The sequence below is a fragment of the Culex quinquefasciatus genome, chromosome 1 (genome assembly GCF_015732765.1).
Source record: "Culex quinquefasciatus strain JHB chromosome 1, VPISU_Cqui_1.0_pri_paternal, whole genome shotgun sequence".
NCBI lineage: Eukaryota > Metazoa > Arthropoda > Insecta > Diptera > Culicidae > Culex > Culex quinquefasciatus.
The window spans coordinates 127,773,580-127,797,252 of NC_051861.1; the positions used below are offsets into that span (position 1 = coordinate 127,773,580).

General features: G+C 38.4%; 3 protein-coding genes and 1 pseudogene across 3 annotated transcripts in view; 2 read left to right on the plus strand and 2 right to left on the minus strand.

Moving 5' to 3' along the window:
* The window catches only part of LOC6051035 (protein retinal degeneration B), a 92,069-nt gene extending 74,083 nt beyond the window's left edge, over positions 1 to 17,986 (minus strand). The window contains 1 exon segment of the mRNA XM_038249615.1: positions 17,725 to 17,986. The gene's annotated coding sequence lies outside the window, so the exon portion shown is untranslated.
* Positions 448 to 1,424, plus strand: LOC6052750 (annotated as a pseudogene).
* On the plus strand, positions 10,080 to 16,488 carry LOC6051036. Its single transcript, XM_001867492.2, has 2 exons — positions 10,080 to 11,085; positions 16,199 to 16,488. The coding sequence occupies exons 1-2, from the start codon at positions 10,258 to 10,260 to the stop codon at positions 16,352 to 16,354; spliced, it is 984 nt and encodes a 327-aa protein (XP_001867527.2). The 5' UTR covers positions 10,080 to 10,257; the 3' UTR covers positions 16,355 to 16,488.
* A 476-nt stretch (positions 17,987 to 18,462) lies between the features above and the next one.
* LOC6051034 (integrin alpha-PS2) lies at positions 18,463 to 23,669 on the minus strand (the record flags this gene model as incomplete). The annotated part of the gene is made up of 5 exons (XM_038266558.1): positions 18,463 to 19,780; positions 21,134 to 21,618; positions 21,679 to 22,370; positions 22,461 to 22,505; positions 22,570 to 23,669. Coding segments are annotated over 5 exons (2,415 nt in total), but the record flags the coding sequence as incomplete, so codon positions are not given.
* Positions 23,670 to 23,673: the final 4 nt, after the last annotated feature.

Sequence of the window (23,673 nt, forward strand, 5' to 3'; positions counted from 1 at the left end):
CCTGCAGAAGCAGCGACCTGCCTCGCTGATTCGGGATCTATCGCCGCTGGTTGTTCCGACTATGTCCGGTCGTGCGATAGTCTAAGCCGGCACTGGAAGAGTTCGGACTCGATCTCCAGCATGGATTTGGTGCAGAGCATTTCCTCGAAGGAATTCAATGGCACCGAACTCCAGCAACCGCAGGTGGCCAAACAGTAGCCTTCACGTACGGCTGAACTTCTGGAACTAGCCCACGTGCAGCGAACTGTCCCAACAGCACATGAAGGTAAACTTGACTCTATTGCTCTCCCAGCTCTCGTGGACGCGTCCGTTTGCCAGTGTGTGATTCTTTGGCGTCCTCGGGACACTTTCCGGGAACTCCGGGATGCCCCCCCATTTACACCAGTTGCTGAACTGCAGCGAATTCACTCAATTTAAACTCTTATTTGAACTATTGATCTAATGTAACACATAAAATCATTTTTTTCAGTTTTATTCAAAAAGGATTCAAAATTTAATTCCAGACCAACACGAACCGCTGGCAGCACAGATGCAACATCGTCCTGCTGTTGCAAGAACCTGGCGCTGAACATGCTGAGGGAGGGTCAGAAGGACATTCCCGGACTGACGGATATACCGCGTCGTCTCGGACCAACGCGTGCGACCAACATCCGCAAGCTGTACAACCTGACCAAGTTTGTGGAGAAGCGCCCGCTGCCGGAGAAGGACGGCAAGATGACTAAGTCCAATTCACCCAAGATCCAGCGTCTTATCACTCCAGGTGTGCTGCAGCGCAAAAGATCTCGTCTGGCCATCAAGAAGAGTTGCGTTGAGTCGCGTCCAAGTACATGAAGGTGCTGGCCATGCGCCGTCGGAACGTAACTGCCGCCGGACCCGACTGTCGTCCGTGCGAGAATCGCGCAGCTCAGTTGGATCCGAGAAGGTAACCGAAGCCGTCAAGACCGCCAAGAAGTCCGAGGCCGGCAAGAAGGCTGTCACCGGGGACAAGAAGGAAAAGAAGATCTTGAAGAAGGACGCAGCGGGCGGAATCTGGCCTTGCGGTTTTTGTAATTTGATCTTAATGGTGACACAAAAATACAGAGTTAACAAATTCTACCGCACTCTGCAGTTATAGAATAGACCTAATCAATGGTAAACATAACAAATTGGTATTTTCTGTTGAAGTAATAAAACAATTGCTTGCTTTTTATTCCCATATTCTTCTTCGGAGAAATATTAATTAAAACATATTATTTTTATTGCTTGAACACCAAATAAAACTCAGTTGAGCGGAATTTTCATATTCAATGCTTAGCTTAGTTTTATTTATCGTGTTGAAGCAATAAAAATAATATGTTTTGATCTTTCAATTAATATTAATTTTTCGTACACATTTGGTTTGCGTCCTGGGGGAATAAATCCATCTAGTGGTGAAAAGCGGTACTAGCCCAGCAACGGCAAAGTATGGTGGCGCCGCCAGTGGTGAATAGTGAAAACAGCCAAAAGCTGCGCGCGGCGACACGCACACATTCAAACGAACTGTCAAATTTGGAACAAAGCAAGATGAACATCGGATGGTCAGCGTGCTTTGAGCATCGGATTCTCATGATCGTTTATGATCATTCGATGTTCAAGATTCGGGTACCAATGCTCATAAAATTCGCATTGGCGGTTTTGCGTGTAAATAAAACATTTTTTTTTGTTCGTACTAAAGCTATGTCATTTATCATGGATGCGTAATAATCATGATTAATAAAAACTGGATGCTCAATCGTATATTCCACATCATAATCTTCAAAAGGTGGAGCACAATCCGTTTTATCATTTCCAGAGCAGTCTGGGTTTTGACTTTTATCGTAATCTCCTAATCGTACAAATAGGCTGTAAAACAAGAATCGTGAGTTCAACCCAATACTCATGACAATACAAATACCCACAGATCATCCACTCGACTACACACAGCTGCGGACAGAACATATCGGTGGCTAATGAGAGTGCCTGTGCACAGGTGATAGATAGAACCATTCCTATAATTTCTCCCCATTAGCATGGCCATCCACGGATACTCATATAGTTGAGCATTTGGGCCAGTCTCTGTGTTGCCATTTAACACATTTCCACAGTTACGTCGTGGCAAAAGATTCGGGTATTGCTTTGTTGGATCATATCTTTGCCCTTTTCTAACTGTTCGTAAATAATCAAGATTGGTAATGTTGGCAATCCAAGGTAGATATTTAAATAAAGCAATCATCCCAGTGAGATCTAGACCGCTATCTTCGCATGAATTTACATGACTACAATCAATCATTGCACGTATATACTTAGCTACACCAACATATAAATAATGCTGCCAATCATGGACAACGCCATTGCGGTCTTTATCACAAACGCCAGTAAGATTCAACAGACCCATGTTATTCTCGCAATAAAAATATAAGTGATCACATCCGCTATGTACTTTGTAATTTTCCAAAACATTTCCTTCTGGCAGTCCCCAACCTGTCACTATTAGTGAACCATTTAAACCATACCCTGGTATAAAAAACAAGCAGGCCGGTTGCACATGTTTGTTGAAATTCACCTTGTGACGCAACTCTAAAATTACGACTTTATTTTCGCTTTTCACGTCATATTCCACGGGTTGATGAATTTTGATAACCTGCCGATGCTGAGCATAGCCCACATTCACTACGTTAAGCTTATGGGTTCCGATCCGGAATAGAACATCTCCACTGTCTAACAACGTACAGTTTTCACTCTTGACGCAAAGTGTAGAAGTTAGCACGTGTCTTTCGCTGATCAACGTTCCACCACAAGCGTACTCCACAATTCGGTTCGGCTTCCGGTGATAGACGATTCCGTACCACGGCCACTGCCCGGGATACGCTGGACCAACATAGTTTAGATTGTCCCTTTCCGGGTGCTCTACGGGTCTACGGCCACATTGAAAGTCTGTTTCTTGGGGGCACGATTGCCAAACAGATTCGCCGATCGCCAACAAATTGAACACAGCGAAAATGGCTCCACAAGTTCTCATTTTGCCCAATCAACCAATCGAAATAGAAGAAAAACAACGACTTCCTGTCACATCGATGATCTTGACTCGACTGATTCGATTCGAGAATACTAATTTTTAAGAATTCGTCGTTCGTGTAGGTCGTGATATAACTGGTTTTGCGGGTTTTGTCAAACAGTTTTTTTTTTCGATTTTTGGGTTTTACCTTGGGTTTTACTGTCAATGTTCGCCAAAATGTCTAATATGCTTGTTGGTCGATAATTTAGTTAGAAGTGCAAATGTGCTAGAAATTTCAAAATTTGGCTTGTCCCATTCCAAAAATATTCAAATATAATCAAAACTAATATTATTATAAAATTGTCCATCAACCAGTCCCCAATAGAAATGTTATATTCTGACTTGCCTATGTCTTTACAAGTGAAAAAAAGAAGAAAAAAAACAAACAAAACAGATTTATGATCTTTACAATCGCAATGGTTGTTTAGAAGCGCGAAAACCCGTTTTCCGGAAACATGTTTTAAAAGCAAAGCCTCCTTAAAAGCAATGTTAGCTGTCAAACTACTCAAAAGTCACTCACAAAATGAATGTTGATCTATATTTTTTTTTTATTAGGTCCAATTCGTCTTAGTATCCGGTCATAATATTTACCGTTTTTTGACATTAGTGGTGGTGTTGCAATCAATTTATCAACGGCAAGACCACAAATGTCAAAAAAGATAAATATTATGATCGGATTGCTAGCCGAGTTAACAAGAAAATCGTGTCGTCAGAAATGAACTCAAATCACTCAATGTTCATTTCTAGTAAATTCATATCAAATTTTCTCGGATTGAACCAAAACCTAATAAATGTTTGATTAATTAAAATTTAAACAGAATAATAATTAATGAGACCTTCTGATTAAACCTTTTTTGAAATGCTACATATTTCCTATTTTCTGTTACATAGTATAAAAATGAAAATGTTAAATAATAACAGAATCTTTTAATTCCTTTTCTCGACAAATTTGAATCATTCAAAAACAAATTAATTGAAACACAATAACTCAACATTCTGGATAAACCCTTTTGAAATGCTAGTTCCTAGAAGTAGATGTCCAAATATTACATACATAACAAAGGAAGTATGAAAAAGTATTGAATAAAAGCAAAATCTGAGCGATTTACCCTTAAGGCATTGAAGAAAAAATATAGATTTTCATCAAATGAAACCTAAAAGAAGACATTCAGATTAAACCTTTTCCAAACGTTGCTTTCTAGTTCATGTCGTCATCGATTACGAGCGGTGTGCAAAATCACTCCATTAAACATGCGAACCCAGAGTAGCTAGGTACGTCAGCAAAAGTGGAAAAATCCAGAAAGTTCATTGCCTGCCGTCCCGCCAGAGCCTGCTGGGATGGGCAGGGATCGGGGACGCGACAAGAGGATCCTTTTCAGCAGAGTAAAATCGATTTGCAGTGTTGCTATTGCATTGATTTTCCTTCCCTTGTTGGTACATGGAAAATGGTCAAAATTGAAATTTGAAAAGAAAAAAAGCGGAAAATTTCATAAAAATGCGGATGCTATTTTGATTTTTTTTGCGTTATTAAATTTAATTTAAATATATCAAAAAAAAAAATTTCTCAGTGCACCAAGGTGATGAAACAGACTGTGACGTCATCGGGACGATGACGATGTCCTCATCACACGGCCGGTTGTTATCGACCACACCAGCGAGTGTGCTGTGGGATGATTCAATGTGGTGGAAGAAGGAAGGTGTGCACCCGTACGAGGGGAAACGTTTCGCGGGAATTGTGGCTATTTTTATCCATAATGGCTGCTACCTGCCACCATCAAGGTGATTTTTGTTTTGATATTTATTTATTCGCTGCGATTTAAATTCCTTTTCCACGCATCCTTCCTCGCCTGAAGATTCTGTGAAACGTGATCCGTTTACAGAATCTTCTCTGCGGTTAATGCAACGCAGTAGGCCTGGCCACTTTAATGAGTGTAATATAGCTTGGGGATGCTCGAATGTGTACGGAAACTTTTTTTTTGTGTAAAAGTAGATGAAATTCGACTAAAATACCAACTTTTATATATCAATCGACGTGGCAGAATGCCCTCTTCAAGATTCTGTCATTGAAATTGTAATACCCGTTTGGGTTATTATTCAAGGTCAACTGGGTACACTTTCGGATTTGGCACCGCCCTCTTTTTTTTGACGATTTTCTATTTTTTCACTCGTAACCTTCCAACTATTAAACCAACAGACTTTGTTCTGGTCGCATTTTATAGGAAATTTTCATTAAAAATACAATGCCAACCCTCAAATGCCTTCCAATATTGATTCTTTGCAGTTTAGGCCGATGCAAATATTTTTCAAAGTTTTTGAGTCTGCGATCAGCAGAGAAGCGAGTCAGACGTGCGTCCCTCACAAACCAAAAAAGTGCTAAAAAGTGCAAAAAATGCCTCACGGCAAGAAAAAGAGGCGGTCCTCACCAGCAGGATCGGCAGATTTGAAGAAGCTAAAGAATGCCGAAGCGCTACCTGCAAAGCCAGGCAGTTTGAGCAAGGACGCTCAAAAATTGTCTGGAAACCAGTTCGCTACCCTCCCTGTGGACGTGAGCGAGAAGGAAGTATTTGAACGACGGGAAAAGTTGCCACCCATTTTTGTGAAAACATCGTCATCGGATTCGGTGCGAAAGTGGCTGACCGGATTTATCAAATCTGGCGCTTTACGAGCTTCCATTCGCTTGTGTGCTGATGGACTCAAAATTCTGCTACCTTTTTTTTTTTTTTTTGCTTTGAACAGACACGGACCACTGCGACACTTGCGTATCTATTGTAGTATGATCTGTTCTCAGGTTTTCTGTTTTGCTGCTATACACAGCCTGCCGAACGATCGTCTTACGTAGCGCTATTGTTTGAGCGAGACAGTTTTTGACGAATTATTCGAGCAGTTGCACCCTCTCATTCCCCAAACCAATCACTCAATGCCATGCCACACGAGCACGAGAGACCGATCCGAAGACGTGGAGATGAGTGAGATTGAGGGGAAATCTCGTTTATTTTTGACCCATCTAGAGATCGTTACCGATCATATAGCCCAATCTTCAGCTCGAATTTTGCCTGAGGGCATGTGACCGAGTCGAAAGTAGCATTTGAAGCTCTTCTCTGTGTATTGCTGCAGAGTTCTTCAACGCTCAGACTCAGTCGCCAACAGATCGTCCGAGAGATTGGATGTGATGGGTTTTGGGGAGGCTTGGGACTTGACAAATCAATTCCCGCAGCAGCCGAAATCCCCTCTCGACCGCCACCTACCCCTTTTGCCTCGCCAGATGGGTTTCAAGCCATCGACCTTCCGCTTACAAAGCGAAACCCGTACCACTAGACCACGGGAGCTCGGCTATTCTGCTACCTACCAGAAAGGATTACAACTACGTTCGGGATTTCCTGAACAACACAAAGATTGAATACTACAGCCATGACGATCCAGGTAAACGCCCCATGAAACAGGTCCTCCGAGGCCTGTACGACATGGATGTGAGTGTGCTGAAAGAAGAGCTCAAAACTCTGAAGTTGAACGTGATCGAAGTCTTCAAGATGACGAGACACAACAAGGACATCAAGTATCGTGATCAACTGTACCTGGTTCATCTCGAGAAAGGATCGACAACGCCGTTTGAGCTAAAAGCAGTTCGGGCAATTTTCAACATCATCGTGTCTTGGGAACGTTATCGTCCAGTGCACCGTGACGTGACGCAGTGTTCGAACTGTTTGCAGTTTGGACATGGTGGAAGGAACTGTTTCATCAAGAGTCGTTGTGCAACCTGCGGAGGTGAGCACAAAACTCAAGCTTGCGAAACAATCAACGAGAACATCGAAGCGAAATGCTTCAATTGCGGCGGCGACCATTCGACCAAGAATCGAAGCTGTCCAAAACGTGCTGAGTTTGTGAAAATTCGGCAGCAAGCGACGACGAGGCACCTACCAAATCGACGCAAAACATCACCAACTTTCACGGACGTGGATTTTCCTGCTTTGGCGTTACCTGGAGCGGGATCTGTTCGAGTGGTTCCAAATCTGCAGCCATTGCCGTTGAATCAGTGGCAAAAAGTTGCAGAGAATACAACACCTCCTGGCTTCAGCCAGCAACCGAGGGAAAACCAACCAGCATCAACGGATGAAGGCAGCAGTGACCTGTTTTCACCACAAGAACTTATGAACATTTTCATCGAGATGACAACAACACTGCGTGGTTGCAAAACTCGTGCGGAACAAGTAAGAACGCTTGGAGGATTTATCTTAAAATACAGTTCGTAGTTTACTCGTTCTAATGATTTTGAATATTTCAATGAATTTGCTTTTTTAGTTTTAAGTTAGGATTAGTTGTTAAAGTGATTTTTTTTCTTTTTTACCCAAATGTATTCGATTCAATGCAAAAATGTAAAACAATTTGAAGTAAATAAATGAATGCGAACAGTTAATAAGAAAACGAAAAATAAAACAAAGATGAAGAGCATTTAGCCATACCACTTAGAATGTAAATGAAATGTAATTATTATAAGAAAGTTCAATAAAGACATATTTAATTTAAAAAAAAAATCATATGTTTATAGGACCAGTTCAAAAAAAAAAAAAAAACTCTGGATTTATTTCTGAAGCATTCACAACTGGGAATAGATTTTGTTTACTTCTTGGGCAACAAAAATAATGCTATTATGGAATGAATATTAACTATTTTATTTTCGACAAGCTATGTCAACGATTTTTTTTTGTTATATCATTTCTAGATTAAATTTCTAAAATGTCCTATCTGCATAGGAAACCCCTGATGTTTTGGAATATTAGTCTTGATTTGAAAATAAGATATTCACCTCTGCCGGCCAAGATCAAAATTGAGATTTGTTTAACATTTTTTAGTTTACCTTGACCAAATTGGATGGAAATTGAATTGATGTAATTATTTTTTTTTTCAAAAAGGATAGCTCGAGAAAAATTTGTTTAAAAGTATTCGAGAATTTACTGTTTGAAGCTATAAATTGATGAAGCACGTGAGCTACCAAAGGCGTAAAAGGGTCAAATATGAAAAAATATCGTTTAATTTCAACCACTTTTACACTGTTAATTTTTTTTAATCTAATTAATTTATTATGCCATATAAACATATAACTTAAATCATACCATAAATGGAACAATGAAAAATCATTACAAAAACTCGCTTTAATTATTTTAAAACTTTTAGGTTGTGTTTTCATGACAAGTTAAATAGCACTAGAAATTATTTTTTTAAGGATTATCTATTTATTCGAAAGTTGAAAATACTTGTTCTGGAGTAAGTTGTTTGCCATGAAAAAAAACATTATTTCTGCATGTTTTTTTTTTTCATTTCAACTTTATGAAAACTGAGACAAATTTAAAAGCAATTTTATTGTTGTGGAGCATAGATTTTCGCTGTCCAAACACATTGATTAAAAAAATACTCAACAAGAAATACTAATAATATATTTTTTTTTTAATTTGGTACTGTTGACCCGCGACAAAATAATCAACAACTTTGTCCCCTGCTGCGTATTGGTACGTGTTCATTATGACGACCGAACAGCACAGCTGGTGCTGCCGCGACTGCTAACCAGATAACACACATCGATGGAAGTTGTGCAAAGAAACGGCCAAGGTTTGGTCTTTCCAGATCTCGCACACACATTAGTGCTATCTTTGAGTGTGTCACACCACTGCAATGAATGGTGGGAAAAATATTGGAGAAAAAATCAGTTGCGATCGTCAGTCACGATTTCACGGCGAGCCGTGAATTGTTCGAACTGTCAAAATTGTTTTTTTCTATTTTGTCATTTTTGTCAATTTTGACAGTTTTGTCAATTTTGACAATTTTGTCAATTTTTGACAATTTTGCCAATTTCGACAATTTTGACAACTTTGTCAAAATTGTCAAAATTGTCAAAATTGTTGACAAATTTGATATTTTGTCAATTTTGACAATTTTGTCAATTTTGACAATTTTAACAATTTTGACAATTTTGACAATTTTGACAATTTTCATAATTTTCACAATTTTGACAATTTTGTCAATTTTGACAATTTTGTCAATTTTGTCAATTTTGACAATTTTGACAATTTTGACAATTTTGACAATTTTGACAATTTTGACAATCTTGACAATTTTGACAATTTTGACAATTTTGACAATTTTGACAATTTGGACAATTTTGTCAATTTTGTCAATTTTGACAATTTTGACAATTTTGACAATTTTGACAATTTTGACAATCTTGACAATTTTGACAATTTTGACAATTTTGACAATTTTGACAATTTTGACAATTTTGACAATCTTGACAATTTGGACAATTTTGACAATTTAGACAATTTTGACAATGTTGACAATTTTGACAATGTTGACAATGTTGACAATTTTGACAATGTTGACAATTTTGACAATTTTGATAATGTTGACAATTTTGACAATTTTGACAATTTTGACAGTTTTGACAATTTTGACAATTTTGACAATTTTGACAATTTTGACAATTTTGACCATTTTGACCATTTTGACAATTTTGACAATTTTGACAATTTTGACAATTTTGACAATTTTGACAATTTTGTCAATTTTGTCAATTTTGTCAATTTTGTCAATTTTGTCAATTTTGTCAATTTTGTCAATTTTGTCAATTTTGTCAATTTCGACAATATTGACAATATTGACAATTTTGACAGTTTTTAACAATTTTGACAATTTTGACAGTTTTTGACAATTTTGACAATTTTGGCAATTTTGGCAATTTTGACAATTTTGACAATTTTGACAATCTTGACAATTTTGAAAATTTTGACAATTTGGACAATTTGGACAATTTTGACAATTTAGACAATTTTGACAATGTTGACAATTTTGACAATGTTGACAATGTTGACAATTTTGACAATGTTGACAATTTTGACAATTTTGACAATGTTGACAATGTTGACAATTTTGACAATTTTGACAATTTTGACAATTTTGACAATTTTGCAACCATTCACCGTGAATTCCATCGAACCTTAAGCACCAATCACAAGCACGACTTCTCCATCAGTTCGTCCGTCAATGCCAGTTCCAGCAGAATGACGCGCGCCGGTCCACCTCCCGCAAGCTTAAACCAGTCACACTTAGCTCATCGCCGAGTTCGGTCACCACGTCGTCGTCGTCGTCGCCGCGCTAACGTCTTCTAACGTCTGCTTCTAACGCCTGACACCCGGAAGCGTTGTCCCAAAGTCACGATGGCCTGCCGGGACGAGTTTGAGGAGCTGCTGTTTTACGTGGTCGAGTTGAAGGACAAGTTGAACGCTAAGTTGGACGAGCAGTGCGCCAAAATCAATCAGCAGGCGGCGATCGTCAACCAGCAGGGCCAGATCATCGACGAGCTGTGCTGGCAGCTGCGGGAGCTGAGCGAGAAGACCCGTGAGTTGAGGGCGGAGAACCGGGTGCTGCGGGGACGGGTTGACGCGTTCGGGAGTGGCCACTGCCAGTGCCAGGAGGGGGACGCCGGAACGTACCAGAATCACGTCGTCGAGCGGTACAATGAGTTGGTTGAGGGTGGAGGGGGGCGGAAGATCGGCAAGGTGAAACCCGAGCCGAAGGTCGTCGAGTACGCGCAGGTTGACAAGGTCACGCCAAGAAGGTGGCCCTTCGGTGGCAACAATCAAAAGAGCACCACCCTCAACGTCTCGGAGCCGGAACTGAACGCGACCACCAGCGGCAACACGACCTGGTACCTGGACGTGGAAAGCATCTACGAGCCGATCCAACTCTCGGCAAAGCCCAGCACGGCGGCCAAACTGGAGCAAATTTCGGCGCAAGTGTCGACCAGCCTGGTGGTAGTTCCGAAGCCGGCCCCCAGGCGGCTCTACCCGACGAAGGCGATGGAGAATTTGGCCGAGTATTTCGGCGAGATTGGAAGTCGCAATACGGTCACGTTGGGCGATTCCGTCGCGGATGCGGTGCTGTTGAGGGAGGAGGGCAGGTTCGGTGGGAGGTTTGGGGCGTTGGAGGAGAGAACGGAGCGGCAGCTGGAGGATGGCAAGGTGGTGGCGTGCAGTCGGTTGGAGGTGAGTCAGCGGCTGGTGGAAATTGCGAGCGCGCGTGCGAAAGTGCGTGAGTCATTTTTTTATTTTGGTGAAGTCGTTGATTAACCCTTAAATGGCAAACGATTTTTTGTTTGTTAAAATGAGAAGTAAAAAAAATATAATTCTAATTGAAATTGAATGGACGATTTTGATAATTTTGTAAACTTTTAAAATTTTACATTTTTGTTAAACTTTTTATATTTTTTAATTTGCGTAAATTACAAAAAAAACGAAATATTTTAATTTTTATTAATTTTGTAATTATTTTTAATCTTATTTTTTATTTATTTTGTAAATTTGGTAAATTAGGTAATTTTTTGTAAAATTTGGAAAACATTGAAAACTTTTGAAAATTTAGACAATATAAAAAAATGTAATGATTTTGAATTTTTTTACAATATTGTCCTATTAATCTTGTCATTATTTTAAATTTTGTATTTTTTTTTAATTTGTAAATTTGGTAAATAAGGCAATTTCGGTAAATTTTTGAAAATATTAACAATTTTGACAATTTAAAAATTGTAATGATTTTGAAATTTTTTACAATGTTGTCCTATGTAAATTTTAAAGAACAGCGGCAAAAAACACGATTGAAAACCATTTCTGATCACTTGTCATTTTATTTTTAAAGTTTTAATATTTTTTAATTTAACATTTTTGTAAAACTTAACAGTTTTGTAAATTGTTTAATTTTTTTAACTTTTGTAAATTTTGCAAATTTTATATTTTCTTTGAATTGTGTAAACTTTATATATTTTAAACTTTTGTATATTTGGTAAATTTGGTGGATTTGTTCAATTTGGTCGATTTTGTTAATTTTCTCAATTTTGGTGAAGAGGTGGCAAACTATTTTTTTTGTTAAAAAATGAAAAGTTTTAAAAAAATAATTTTGAATTGAAATTTTGTAAATTTTGAAAATGTAGTCAATTTTGATAATTTTGTAAACTTTTTAAATTTTACATATTTGTTAAACTTTACCAAGTTTTTAAATTTTGAAAATTCTTTAAAAAAATCATTTAGTAAATATTTTATTTTTTTATTGATTTTTTGTAATTATTTTAAATGTTGTATTTTTTTATTTTATATTTACTTGGTGATTTAGGCAAATTTTGTAATTATTGGAAAATATTGATAAATTTTGACAATTCTAAATAATTTAAAATTGTTGAAAATTTAGACCACTTAGATATGACCATAAGCCCTATGTCAATTTTTACGTACAACGGCAAAAAACACGATTAAAACCATTTCTGATCAATTTTATTTTTTATTTTGGCTGATGAAAATATTTTTTAAAGTTTAGGTTGACATTTTTTAAAATTCTGTACAATTTATTTTTTAAAAATTTCGTAAATGTGGTAATTTTGCCTATTTTGTCAATACGGTCGATTTTGTAAATTTTGACAATTTAGACGATTCGGAAAATTTTGTAAACTTTTCAATTTTACATTTTTGTTAAACTTTTATTTTTAATTTTGGAATATATTTGAAAATTTTGATTTTTTTTAAACTGACGATTTTGACAATAAATTTTTATATACAACAGCAAAAAACACGATTGAAATCCATTTCTGATCACTTTTTTTTCATTTTGGTTGTTGCAAATATTTAATGTCGCGAAAAAAATGGCCAGACAACAGTTTTTGATTGATTAAATATGGTCTTCTTGGAAAGAGCTGTCAAGTAGGACCTTTCCTGTCAAGATGGGCCGCAAAGTATTTTTTGTTTTTAAATTGATTTAAAAATTCATTTTAAACCCTTAGTGGCCGAGCAAAGGGTCATTGTACTCAGCAAAATTAGCTTTATTGTTGTGAACAATAATATCAAGATTCGAAGCATGATTTTAGGTCCCAATTATAACAATTTGATTAATTTGAAAACTTTAAAATTTTCCATTTTTTTAAACATAATTTGTTTTTTGATTAAGTAAATTCTGTATTTTTTTGACTTTTGCTAGTTTTGCAAATTGTCTATTTTTTGATATTTTATATACTTTTTATTTTTAAATTTTATAAATTATGACAATTTTGTCAAATTGGTCGATTTGGTCAATTTTGACAATTACGAATTTTTTTGTCAGTTTTGTCAATTTAGAAAATTTTGACAAATATGATAATTTTATCAATTCGTACAATTTTGACAGTTCAGACAATTTTGACAGTTCTGACAATGTTGACAATTTTGACAATTTTAAAAACTTTGACAATTTTGACATTTTTGACAATTTTGACCATTTCGACCATTTTGACAATTTGGACAATTTGGACAATTTGGACAATTTTGACAATTTTGACAATTTTAAAAACTTTGACAATTTTGACATTTTTGACAATTTTGACCATTTCGACCATTTTGACAATTTGGACAATTTGGACAATTTGGACAATTTTGACAATTTTGACAATTTTGACAATTTTGACAATTTTGACAATTTTGACAATTTTGACAATTTTGACAATTTTGACAATTTTGACAATTTTGACAATTTTGACAATTTTGACAATTTTGACAATTTTGACAATTTTGACAATTTTGACAATTTTGACAATTTTGACAATTTTGACAATTTTGACAATTTTGACAATTTTGACAATTTTGACAATTTTGACAATTTTGACAATTTTGACAATTTTGACAATTTTGACAATTTTGACAATTTTGACAATTTTGACAATTTTGACAATTTTGACAATTTTGACAATTTTGACAATTTTGACAATTTTGACAATTTTGACAATTTTGACAATTTTGACAATTTTGATAATTTTGACAATTTTGACAATTATGACAATATTGACAATTTTGACAATTCTAGCAATTATGACAATTTTGACAATTTAGACAATTTGAAAAATTTGAAAAACCTAAAAAATTAAAAATTTAAAAAATTTTGATAAATTTGATAAATTTGGCAAATTTTGTGGATTGTAGAAAGTATTGAAATCTTTTAAAATTGTAAGTTTTGTAAAATTGTAAATTTTTTAAAATTTTGTAAAATTGTAAATTGTGTATAATTGTAAATTTATAAAATTGTAAATTATGTAAAACTGTAAATTTTAAAAAATTTAAATTTTAAAAAAATTAAATTTAAAAAAATCTAATTTTTGTAAAATTGTAAATTTTGTAAAATTGTAAATTTTGTAAAATTATAACTTTGGTAAATTTGTAAATTTTGTAAAATTGTAAATTGCGTTTAATTGTAAAATTGTAAATTTCGTAAAATAGTGAACTTTGTAGAATTGTTAATTTTGTAGAATTGTAAATTTTGTAAAATTGCAAATTTTGTAAAATTGAAAAATTTGGTAAAATTGCAATACTTTGTAAAATTGTAATTTTTTAACATTGTAAATTTTGTAAAATTGTAAATTTTGTAAAATTGCAAATTTTGAAAAATTGTAAATTTTGTAAAATTGCAAATTTTGAAAAATTGTAAATTTTGTAAAATTGTAAACTTTTTAAAATTGCAAAATTTTGTAAAATTGTAAATTTCTTAAAATTGTAAATTAAAAAAAACGATTTTAAAAAATTTACAATTTACAAAAAATTGTAAATTTTGTAAAATCGTCAATTTTGTAAAATTGTAAATTTTGTAAAATTGTAAATTTTGTAAAATTGTAGATTTTGTGAAATTGTAAATTTTGTAAAATTGTAATTTTCGTAAAATTGTAAATTTTGTAAAATTGTAAATTTTGTAGAATTGTATTTTTTTTTAAATTTTGTAAAATTGTAATTATTTTAAAATTGTAAATTTTGTAAAATTGTAAATTTTGAAAATTTTTAATTTTTTTTAAATTTTTATTTAAAAAAAATGATTTTTTATAAAATTGTAAATTTTGTAAAATTGTAAATTTTGTACAATTGTAAATTTTGTAAAATTGTAATTTTTTTAAATTGTATATTTTGAAAAATTGTAAATTTTGAAAAATTGAATTTTTCTATAAAATTGTAAATTTTGTAAAATAGATTTTTTTTTATAAAATTGTTTTTTTTTTATAAAATTGTAAATTTTGTAAACGTTTACTGATGAATCATTTAATTGATCAACAACCAAACGTTGAAGATGAGCAATCGTAATTTATCTTATATTTGTTGATGAAAACATTATAGATATGGGAACGCTAACGAAGGCTATTGATTATTTTTATTATAAAGACTTCTTTATATATCAAAATAATTAACATAGTATTAAAATAATAAATTTAATTTTAATAAAAAAATAAACTTTTTAGAAAAGTGCACTCAAGGGTTATCAATTTGCTACTATCAATTCCGTTACTTGTTTCAATCTGTACTAGTGTATGTGAGAGCTGAACTTTGTTGGGACTTGGTCTATCGCTGATCGAAATAATCAATCAACCTGTGTGGAATTCGTTATCAGCCGTCGCGACAACCAATACAGTTTTAAATTCCTGAAATAAGAATAAGAACATTTTGTTGCAAATGTGTTAGTTTCATTGTTCCGCTTCAATTCCCGGCGGAATGCGGCGTGTGCTAAATTAATTAAGGCCCAGGTTAAAAGTCACTCTCGCGCAAACAACGTTGAGGCTGTATGAGTTTGCGTCTGAGAATCAATTTGCAACTTGGAACACGAGCTGACATCATAAAGTTCCAGTTCCAGCGAAATATTGCACGGTGACTTGGAAATATATATGCGATGCAAATTGCATGTTATTTGTGGGGTCGTTAATGAATTTATGGTGGTTGGATTCCTAGCAATTTTGCATTTAATTATTTGATTCGAACGAAAAATAAAAAAAAGTTTCAAGATCGGAATAATAGAAAAAGAAGATTGTGTTGAACTTTTTGAAATATTTCAACGATTGATTTGTTTGATAACAGTGGTGTACTGTTAAATTAATAATTTTGACAGGTGTACTGAAATGTTTCAACCCGCAATTTCAAGCTAGGTGAAATATTTCACCGGGCAATTTTGACAACACGAATTCGAAAAACGTCAAATATTTGACTGAAATCGTTTGGCAAAGTTGGCTGATGATGCATTCATAATTTAAAAAAATGTGTTTTGAAAATTAACTGATGAAATAAAACATTAAAGTAATCAATTTTGATACTGAAATTATTCTTTCTTTTTCAGAACTTGGACAAAATCAGCCTGCCCAGCGAGCAGTACCTCACGGCGGACAATTTGGTACGATTCTCGTTCAACAGTCGACCGGCGACGATGGCTCCGACCGCCGCCGACAAATCCACCGTAGACCATCGTCGACACGCCATTCGGTCCTACATTTGATGCCATTTTCGGTTAAGTGTTAATTTGTAAGTGATTATTAGATTTAAATTGAGTTTTTTTTTTTATGAAACAATTATCGAAATATGTACCTGCTGCTAAGCATATCACCAAATAAAATAGTCATTTTATTGCAAGTTAAAGTGTTTTGATCATCTACTTCGTGCGAAACAAGTTTCATTATCGATTTATGACATCGCTGCACATACACTATTGTTGTCATTGTCACCTGCTTTGTAATTGAGGGTGCGACCAGCGCAACCCTCAGCACAATTTGGCTTAAATTTCGCTTGAAATGTTTCATTTGACAGTTCTTCAAATATTTCAACAGGTAGGTAGGTGTAGTACCCAGAGGCTGTCAAATGAAACATTTCACAAAGGCCTCAACCGCGCAACAGCTCGAAGGTTACGTTGCATGAAAACCGCTCGTAAAACACTTTTAAGGACCTTCCCTCGTTCCTTTCAAAGTCATCGAAAGTCGGGGCTAAATAGTGTGCACGCTAAAGCGCTATTAATAAAGTCTGTTTGGAGCCAGACTCGGCAAGCAACCGGAAAAGGCGTCACGCAGCGGCAATTTGGCGTGTAGCCTGTTGGTTGAACGCGTACGTATTAGCATGCAAAACGCGACTTGGCCAACAAACACACACACACACACACACGTACCGAGAGATAAACGGTGCAGTTCATGTATGCAAATTAGTTTGTGCCGACTTCTTCGGTGTTTTTGTTTGGGTTTGTGTGTGTGAGTTGTGCTATTTGAAGGTCACACCGGAAGCACGTGAAAATTCAAGGTCTAAGACTTGTTGAGGGAAGATTGGTGGCGCCAGTTTGGCACAAGAAAATTGAAAAAATGACTTATCTTAAGGAGGTATTAGACTACGAACAAACAAAGTAGGCAAACTGTCAAAAAGTGCGAGTTGTTTGTTTGTCATAGTCTTATACCGCCTTTAAAAATTTTCTTCTTCTAAAAAAACGAAAATATTTACGTTGACATTGGAAACGAACCCTTATCTTGCGAGATTTATAACATAATAAAAACAAAAACAAACGCAAGCAATCTCGCTTCTGCTCTTTCTCTCACCAAAAACGCTTCTCTCCCCATTCTCTCTCTTTCTCCCTCTCGCCACTTTGCTCTCCCTCCTCAATACGCCCAACTAGCTTAGTATAGATGAGTTGCAGAACAAGCATTTATCCAATTAGTGTTGCAAACTTTTTTGCAATAAGATTCTCCATTACTTCAACAGACTTCCCAAATTTGACAGAACTTAACAAATGACAACTTACCCCGCTCAATGACAGCCCAGCTCCGCCCAAAGCTAATCCAATCTAGTGCCCACAGCATCCGTCAAAACGCAAATCACAACAAAACCCACCTTGCAAAGCTGACAACCTCCATCACAACCACTTGGAATTCACCCGTCACGCACCGTTACACCATTTCGCCACACTTTCACGCGTGAAATTCGCTTTACACTTCACGAAAACAATCGATTTTGTGCCTGCCCGACGTAACTTCGCGAAGCTCTGGAGGTGAAGAAAACAGAGACTTTCCGACGTTCCGCCGCCACAATCAAAGACACCCTTGAAATTATTATACACACCACTACGAAAAGACATGCGAGAATCCGAGCAAAAAAAACCCGTGTGACGGAATTATGACGGCTCTCAACACAAACAAAATTTTGACGTTTCGAAACGAAAGCACCGCGTGAGAGCGAGAGAGAAATGGGGAGGGGAGAGAAAACGAACGGTGAGCGATGAAAACAAACAGCTGTTGCGTCGTCAACGGACGGGAAGGGGTGGAAATTACGAAACGTCAAAAGATGGTAAGATTTAACGATATTTGATGAGATTTTATGAAATAAATCGCAAAAAATGCTGACAACTAAATTTGAAAGCAACGTTCCGTCATTATTGATTGCTCCCTTTAAAAAAAACACGCCATCTGAGAGTCACTAGTGGAAATCGTGTGATTAGTTTGGCTACTCACCAAGGTGGCGCCGCTGTGAGTCAAGAGATTTTAGTTGGTCAAGATGGTGGAATAAAGGTGTAAACAGTAAATTTGGAATGCAAAGTTAGGGACATTTTCTCAAAAATTAACAATTCTCATGTTGTGTTATACGTTTTATTTTCATTTTCTCGTTTCATTTTTGCTCGCTTGCACAGAAAAAAAAGACAAATATTTACAGTCAACTCGTGAAGATCATCATTAGTGAAGTCGATTTCAAACTAAAGCAAACGTAAAAATAATAAATTTAATTTAAAAAAGTCAATTTTCATGAAAGAAATATTTAGTTTGCTATCTCAAAGCGTGCACTCTCACACAAAATCGCTCAAAATCAACTCAAACATGATTTTTGAAACGTCAGATTTTCGTGCGATTTCGAATGACGGTGCCCACAACAAACACGGTTACACGGTTATTGTTATCGATTAAACTTTTAAGTAAATAATTTACACAAGAAAAGGTTGGACAAATACACTTTAAATTGTTACGTAATGAGTTTGAAGCCACCTAGCTCCGCCTAAAGTAATCGTTTAACAATTTTGTTTAAATTTAATTTGTTTTACGCGTTTTAAAAATGGCACCGAAACCAACCACTTTTCTTTCTCTAGAGGCACTTTGTATGAAATCCTAACAAATAAATAACTACGATACCATTGATGCTTGAATTTTATTACTTCTTACACGCTATTTTGGGAAGGGGAAATTTGCTGCCTTCAAAATAATTCTCTTTTCCTGCTTTCCGCTATTTTTTGTCATTTTAATTGCACTATTAAGGGGAAAGATCAACATTAAGTTTAAAATTGTTATCGCGCGCGCGTTCTCTCTCTCTCGTGACAAAAGTGTGTCGCAAATTCGGTTAGATTCAATTAAATTGACTAGTTAGTTCAAGTTTGACACTTTCGCTTACTCTATGCGCGCTGTCAGATCTGACATCGGTTAAGGTTGGCAACACTGCTTACGGTTGGCACGGCGATGGAATCACATCAAGCGGTTAGTGTTTCTGTAAAAAATAAACTTGTGCGCCCTGTTTCTTAACCTCGTTTGTTCGTTTTTCGGAGCAGTTCGAACGCTTTTTTACTCAAAATAATAAAATAATAAAAAATAAATTAATCTTACATCGTAGGGAAGAAAATAGGCTGCAATTCGCTTCAATTGTGACCATTCTCTTTTTGTTTTCCTAAATTTGTTCGTTAAAATTTCAAATTTCGTCTGAAATTCTTTTTCCCCCGACTGTTCTACAGTCACAACCGTCCTCCGTTGCTCGTTTCTGAAATATTTCTCTCCGTTAAGCGTTTCTTATACACGTTAATAGGGTGGCCACCTTTTTTTTACAGGTGCTCGTCGCCGTGATAGTTTCCATTTCGGTTCAGTGGTTGCCGCTCCTGGGAGTCTGTCGGCCGGTTTCGGTTGAAGAAACCGCACTACGGATGAGAGAGGCGAAATGTTTCGTGAGTTTGGGAAATATTTCATGTTTGAAAACAAGGGCGAATTTTTTTATTTGAGCTGCACACTAACAAATTCAAATAATTTCAATATTCGAAGTGACTCAGAAATGGGTAAGAAGAACGATGTCAGATTTTAAGAAAAAAAATCACTCAGTTCTGAGTAAATTTCACTCATTTTTTGTTGAGTTCTAAGTGAATTCACCTCTGACATTCTCCCCACTTGCTCATTTCTACACGCACGCTCAAAATCACTCAGTTTTAGTTAAACTCGAACCTACTATGAAATGAGTAAAGGGACCATCTGCCAGCTTTGAGTGAATTTCACGCAGATCTGGGTGAATGTCACTCAGTTTTCGTTGAATTCCGAGTGAAATTCACTCAAATCTGACAGACGAATCCTTACTCATTTCTGCACGCACAAAACCGAACCTATTCAGAAATCTGTCAGATTTGAGTATATTTCACTCAGAATTTCACGAAAACTGAGTGATATTCACGCAGATCTGAGTAAAATTCACTCCAATTTGACAGATGTCCCTTTTACTCATTTTTGAGTAGGTTTGGTTTGGACAAAAACTGGGTGATTTAAAATAGGAGTGTAGAGTCTTAGAAACATTTCATAGACCAATTTTGACAGTATGTACAGAGCCGTGTTGTAAAACTGATAATTTTGTTGGATTAGTGCGATGAAATCAAGCTTGCAATGTAAAGGGGCCAATGTGAGTGGATGTTTACATCAGAAGTGAGCACGAAAGATTCTTTGTTTACAAACTTACATTGGCCCCTTAACATTGTTTTGCTCTAAATGCTTAACAAAAATCTGTCAAAATTATCAGTACCAAAATTGGAAATATTATACATGTTTCACAACACTTTACTGATATGACATGTCAATGCTTATAAAAACAACGTTAAAAAATCAGCAATCAGTCTTTGTTTTGAATTTGCAAATACCGAAATTGAACAGTCTTGATGATGATTTTAAAAGTTATTTTTCTTTCTTCAGAGTAGCATTGTTAAACTTACAATTTTGGTGGATTTTCTGGAAATATTTCATCGCACAAATTTAATGACACATGTCAGTCTGACGTTTGGCGATGAAGTGTCAATCCTCGCCAAAATGTTTACCGACATGCCACGAGGAACCTTACCGATGAACCGTTTCAGAAAAATCCACCAACATCGTAGGTTTAGCAACACGGCTCAGCGTTTGACGTTTGGCAAATGAAATATTTCATTCTCAGCAACCGCCGAAGAAAGGAACAAAAGTGACAGTTCAGGCAACATTGCGTGCAAGTTTCCGCCCAAGCTCAAACATCGCCAACTTACCTTCGACAGCAGGTAGATGAGCAGCAACAAGATGATGGTTCCGGCACAGGCCGCCAGCACCACGATCCACAGCGGAACCACGTCCGGCGTCGGGATTGGTTCCGGCTTGGCCACCACCTGGATCTCGTGCGTCTTGATGGGCATCTCCTTGGGGCGGCCAATGTACGGTAGTCGCGTGACCCTAGCCACCGTCATCGTGCTAAAGTTGATCGACGATCCGGACGAGATTTTGTGCAGCGTGTGGGCCACGATCCGTGACCGCAGTCCGATGAAGGCCACGTCCTTGTCGCCGATGGGACCGGCCATGCAGCGGATGATGGCGCACCGGGTCGCCCGACACTGGAGCGCCTCGTCCAGGGCGCGGTCGTTCTCGTCTTCGACTGCTTGCCGGCGCTGCCGGCGGTCGAACTGCTGGTAGTGCTTGAACCGCTGGTCTACGGCGTCGTGACCCTGGTTCAGGTGAGCTCGCGATTGATGCTGGTAGTCTGTTGGGAAGATGGAGCGTTACAAATGTTTTATCTTGAAATGTTTCAATGAAATCTTACTTGTTCCATAGTTGGATCCAGCGTTGTCGTAGCCGTCCTCTCCGTCCTCGTACTCGTAGTCGTCCAGATCCTCCTCACCCAGAACTCCTCCGTAGGCCGCTCCTTGCTGATGCTGGGAGTAGCTGCTTCCACCTCCACTTTGCTGCCGATGACTCGATCCGGAACTGCTACTGTGCGAAGAAGCCGACGACGAACTCGTCTGAGTCCTGCTCGACGAAGCCGAGCCAGCCTGTTGAGCTCCGTAATATCCGGCACCTGCTCCTCCAGCTCCTCCTCCGTACGACTCGTACGTCGAGCTGCTTCCTCCGGAATACCTTCCGCTACCTCCACTGCTCTGTCTCACCTCCTCGTCCACGTTCTGCCGGTTCAGCGTTCCCAAATCCAGCCCCGTCGTCAATCCTCCCCGACCCTGCGCTACCCGCTCGAGCGTCGACACCCCCGTGATCAGATCCGGTCGCTGTTCCTCGCCGTCCTGCTGGCTGTGCATCCTTCGCCGCCCGTGCGCACCAGACTCACTGCCCTGAATCGCTGCGTGAGTTCGCGAACTCAACCCGGAAATGTCCTGGCTAACGTCCTCCGAACGACTCGATTCAGTCTTGTAGATCCGGCTTGCTCCACTGCCGCTGCCGTAGCTGGATCCGGACGACTGAGCCGTCGACGAAGCGGACGAGTACCCGGATCTTGAAGCGTCACTGCTGAAAAGAGATTACCAATTAGTTTGATCAGGTCAAGATCACCAGGGGAGTCTACGGATCGAGCTGCAAAAGTCACCGGTAGCTAACCTCGCAAACAGACTCTCAATCAGTCCCACGTTTCCTGTGCAAGGCCTTCGGGAAGACGGTTACGGTTACAACTGTGTACTACAACCCCAACCCTTCCCCAAATACTCACTTGGCACTCTGCCGGTAACCTCCGGCTGTCGCTCCACGACTCGCGCTCGCGCGATCCTCCTGCTGCCGGTACACGTCGCTAAAGTCCTCCCGATTCAGCACCTGCCCGTCGACGTTCGCTCCGATCCCGCCGAACGCCGCCACCGACTTGCCGCCGTAGTGCTCCGTACTGCTCTCGCTGACCAGCACCCGACCGTCCTCACCCCGATGGACGGTGCGGTTCCGGCTGGCAGTGTACGTGACCGCCGGGCCACCGTTGACGCTCGAGGAGTTCCAGCTGCTCGAGTAGGAGTACTCGCGGGACGATCCTCCGCTGCTTGCTCCGGACGAGCCTCGAGCGTAGGATCCTTGGCTTGAAGCGGCTTGCGCAGCTTGGCTGGAAGTTCCGGAGCTGTACGATCCCGTCGCAGCAGACTCTGAGTTCGAAGATCCCGAAGCGGACGATCCTCGACTGTAAGATCCTTGACCGGAAGCACCCGATCCTCGCTGCTGACTCGCAGCAGCCGCCGCCGAGTACTGCGACGCGCTCTCCGCTCGCTGCCGATGCACGTACGAAGCGTCCCCGGTGGATTCCTGCTCCTCCTCGGCGTCCAGCCGACGCTTGTCGGTCTCCGTCAGGACGGTGTTGGTTCGTTGAGCGGCTGCGCCGCGAGAGCTGGAAGCGGAGCTCGATCCACCGACCGTAGTTTCCCGATGGATTCCGGAGATTCCGGACCCTGCCGCGGAAGAACCGCGGTACTCCGTGCGCGAAGCGTACGACGAGGAGTCGTGGTTCACCGAGGAGGCGCCGACCTTCTCGAGGTAGCTCTTTCGGGGGTTCTCCACGATCAGGTCACGGGTGTTGATGTAGCTGCTCGGTTGGCACTTGATGTTGCCGCTGGTTTCCGGTGGGACCAGCAGGTACATCAGCGGATCTCCGTCGTTCGTTTCGTATGGCCACAGCACGAAGAACTCGGCTTCGTCGATCGTGGACGGGCCTTCGTTGCGGATCTCGTAGATGTGCACGACCTGCGGGCCCAGGTGGTGCTCGGTTTCGGCTTCCTCCAGCGTACGGAACTCGGTGTAGTTGTAGAGGAACTCCTCCGGCAGGGAAACGCCGGAGATC

Bases quoted from the DNA above. Each gene is read 5' to 3' on its own strand.
- LOC6051036 (XM_001867492.2), top strand. From the start codon at position 10,258: ATGGCCTGCCGGGACGAGTTTGAGGAGCTGCTGTTTTACGTGGTCGAG. The intron at 11,086-16,198 runs GTGAGTCAGCGG...TTTCTTTTTCAG, and splicing joins TGGCGTGCAGTCGGTTGGAG to AACTTGGACAAAATCAGCCT.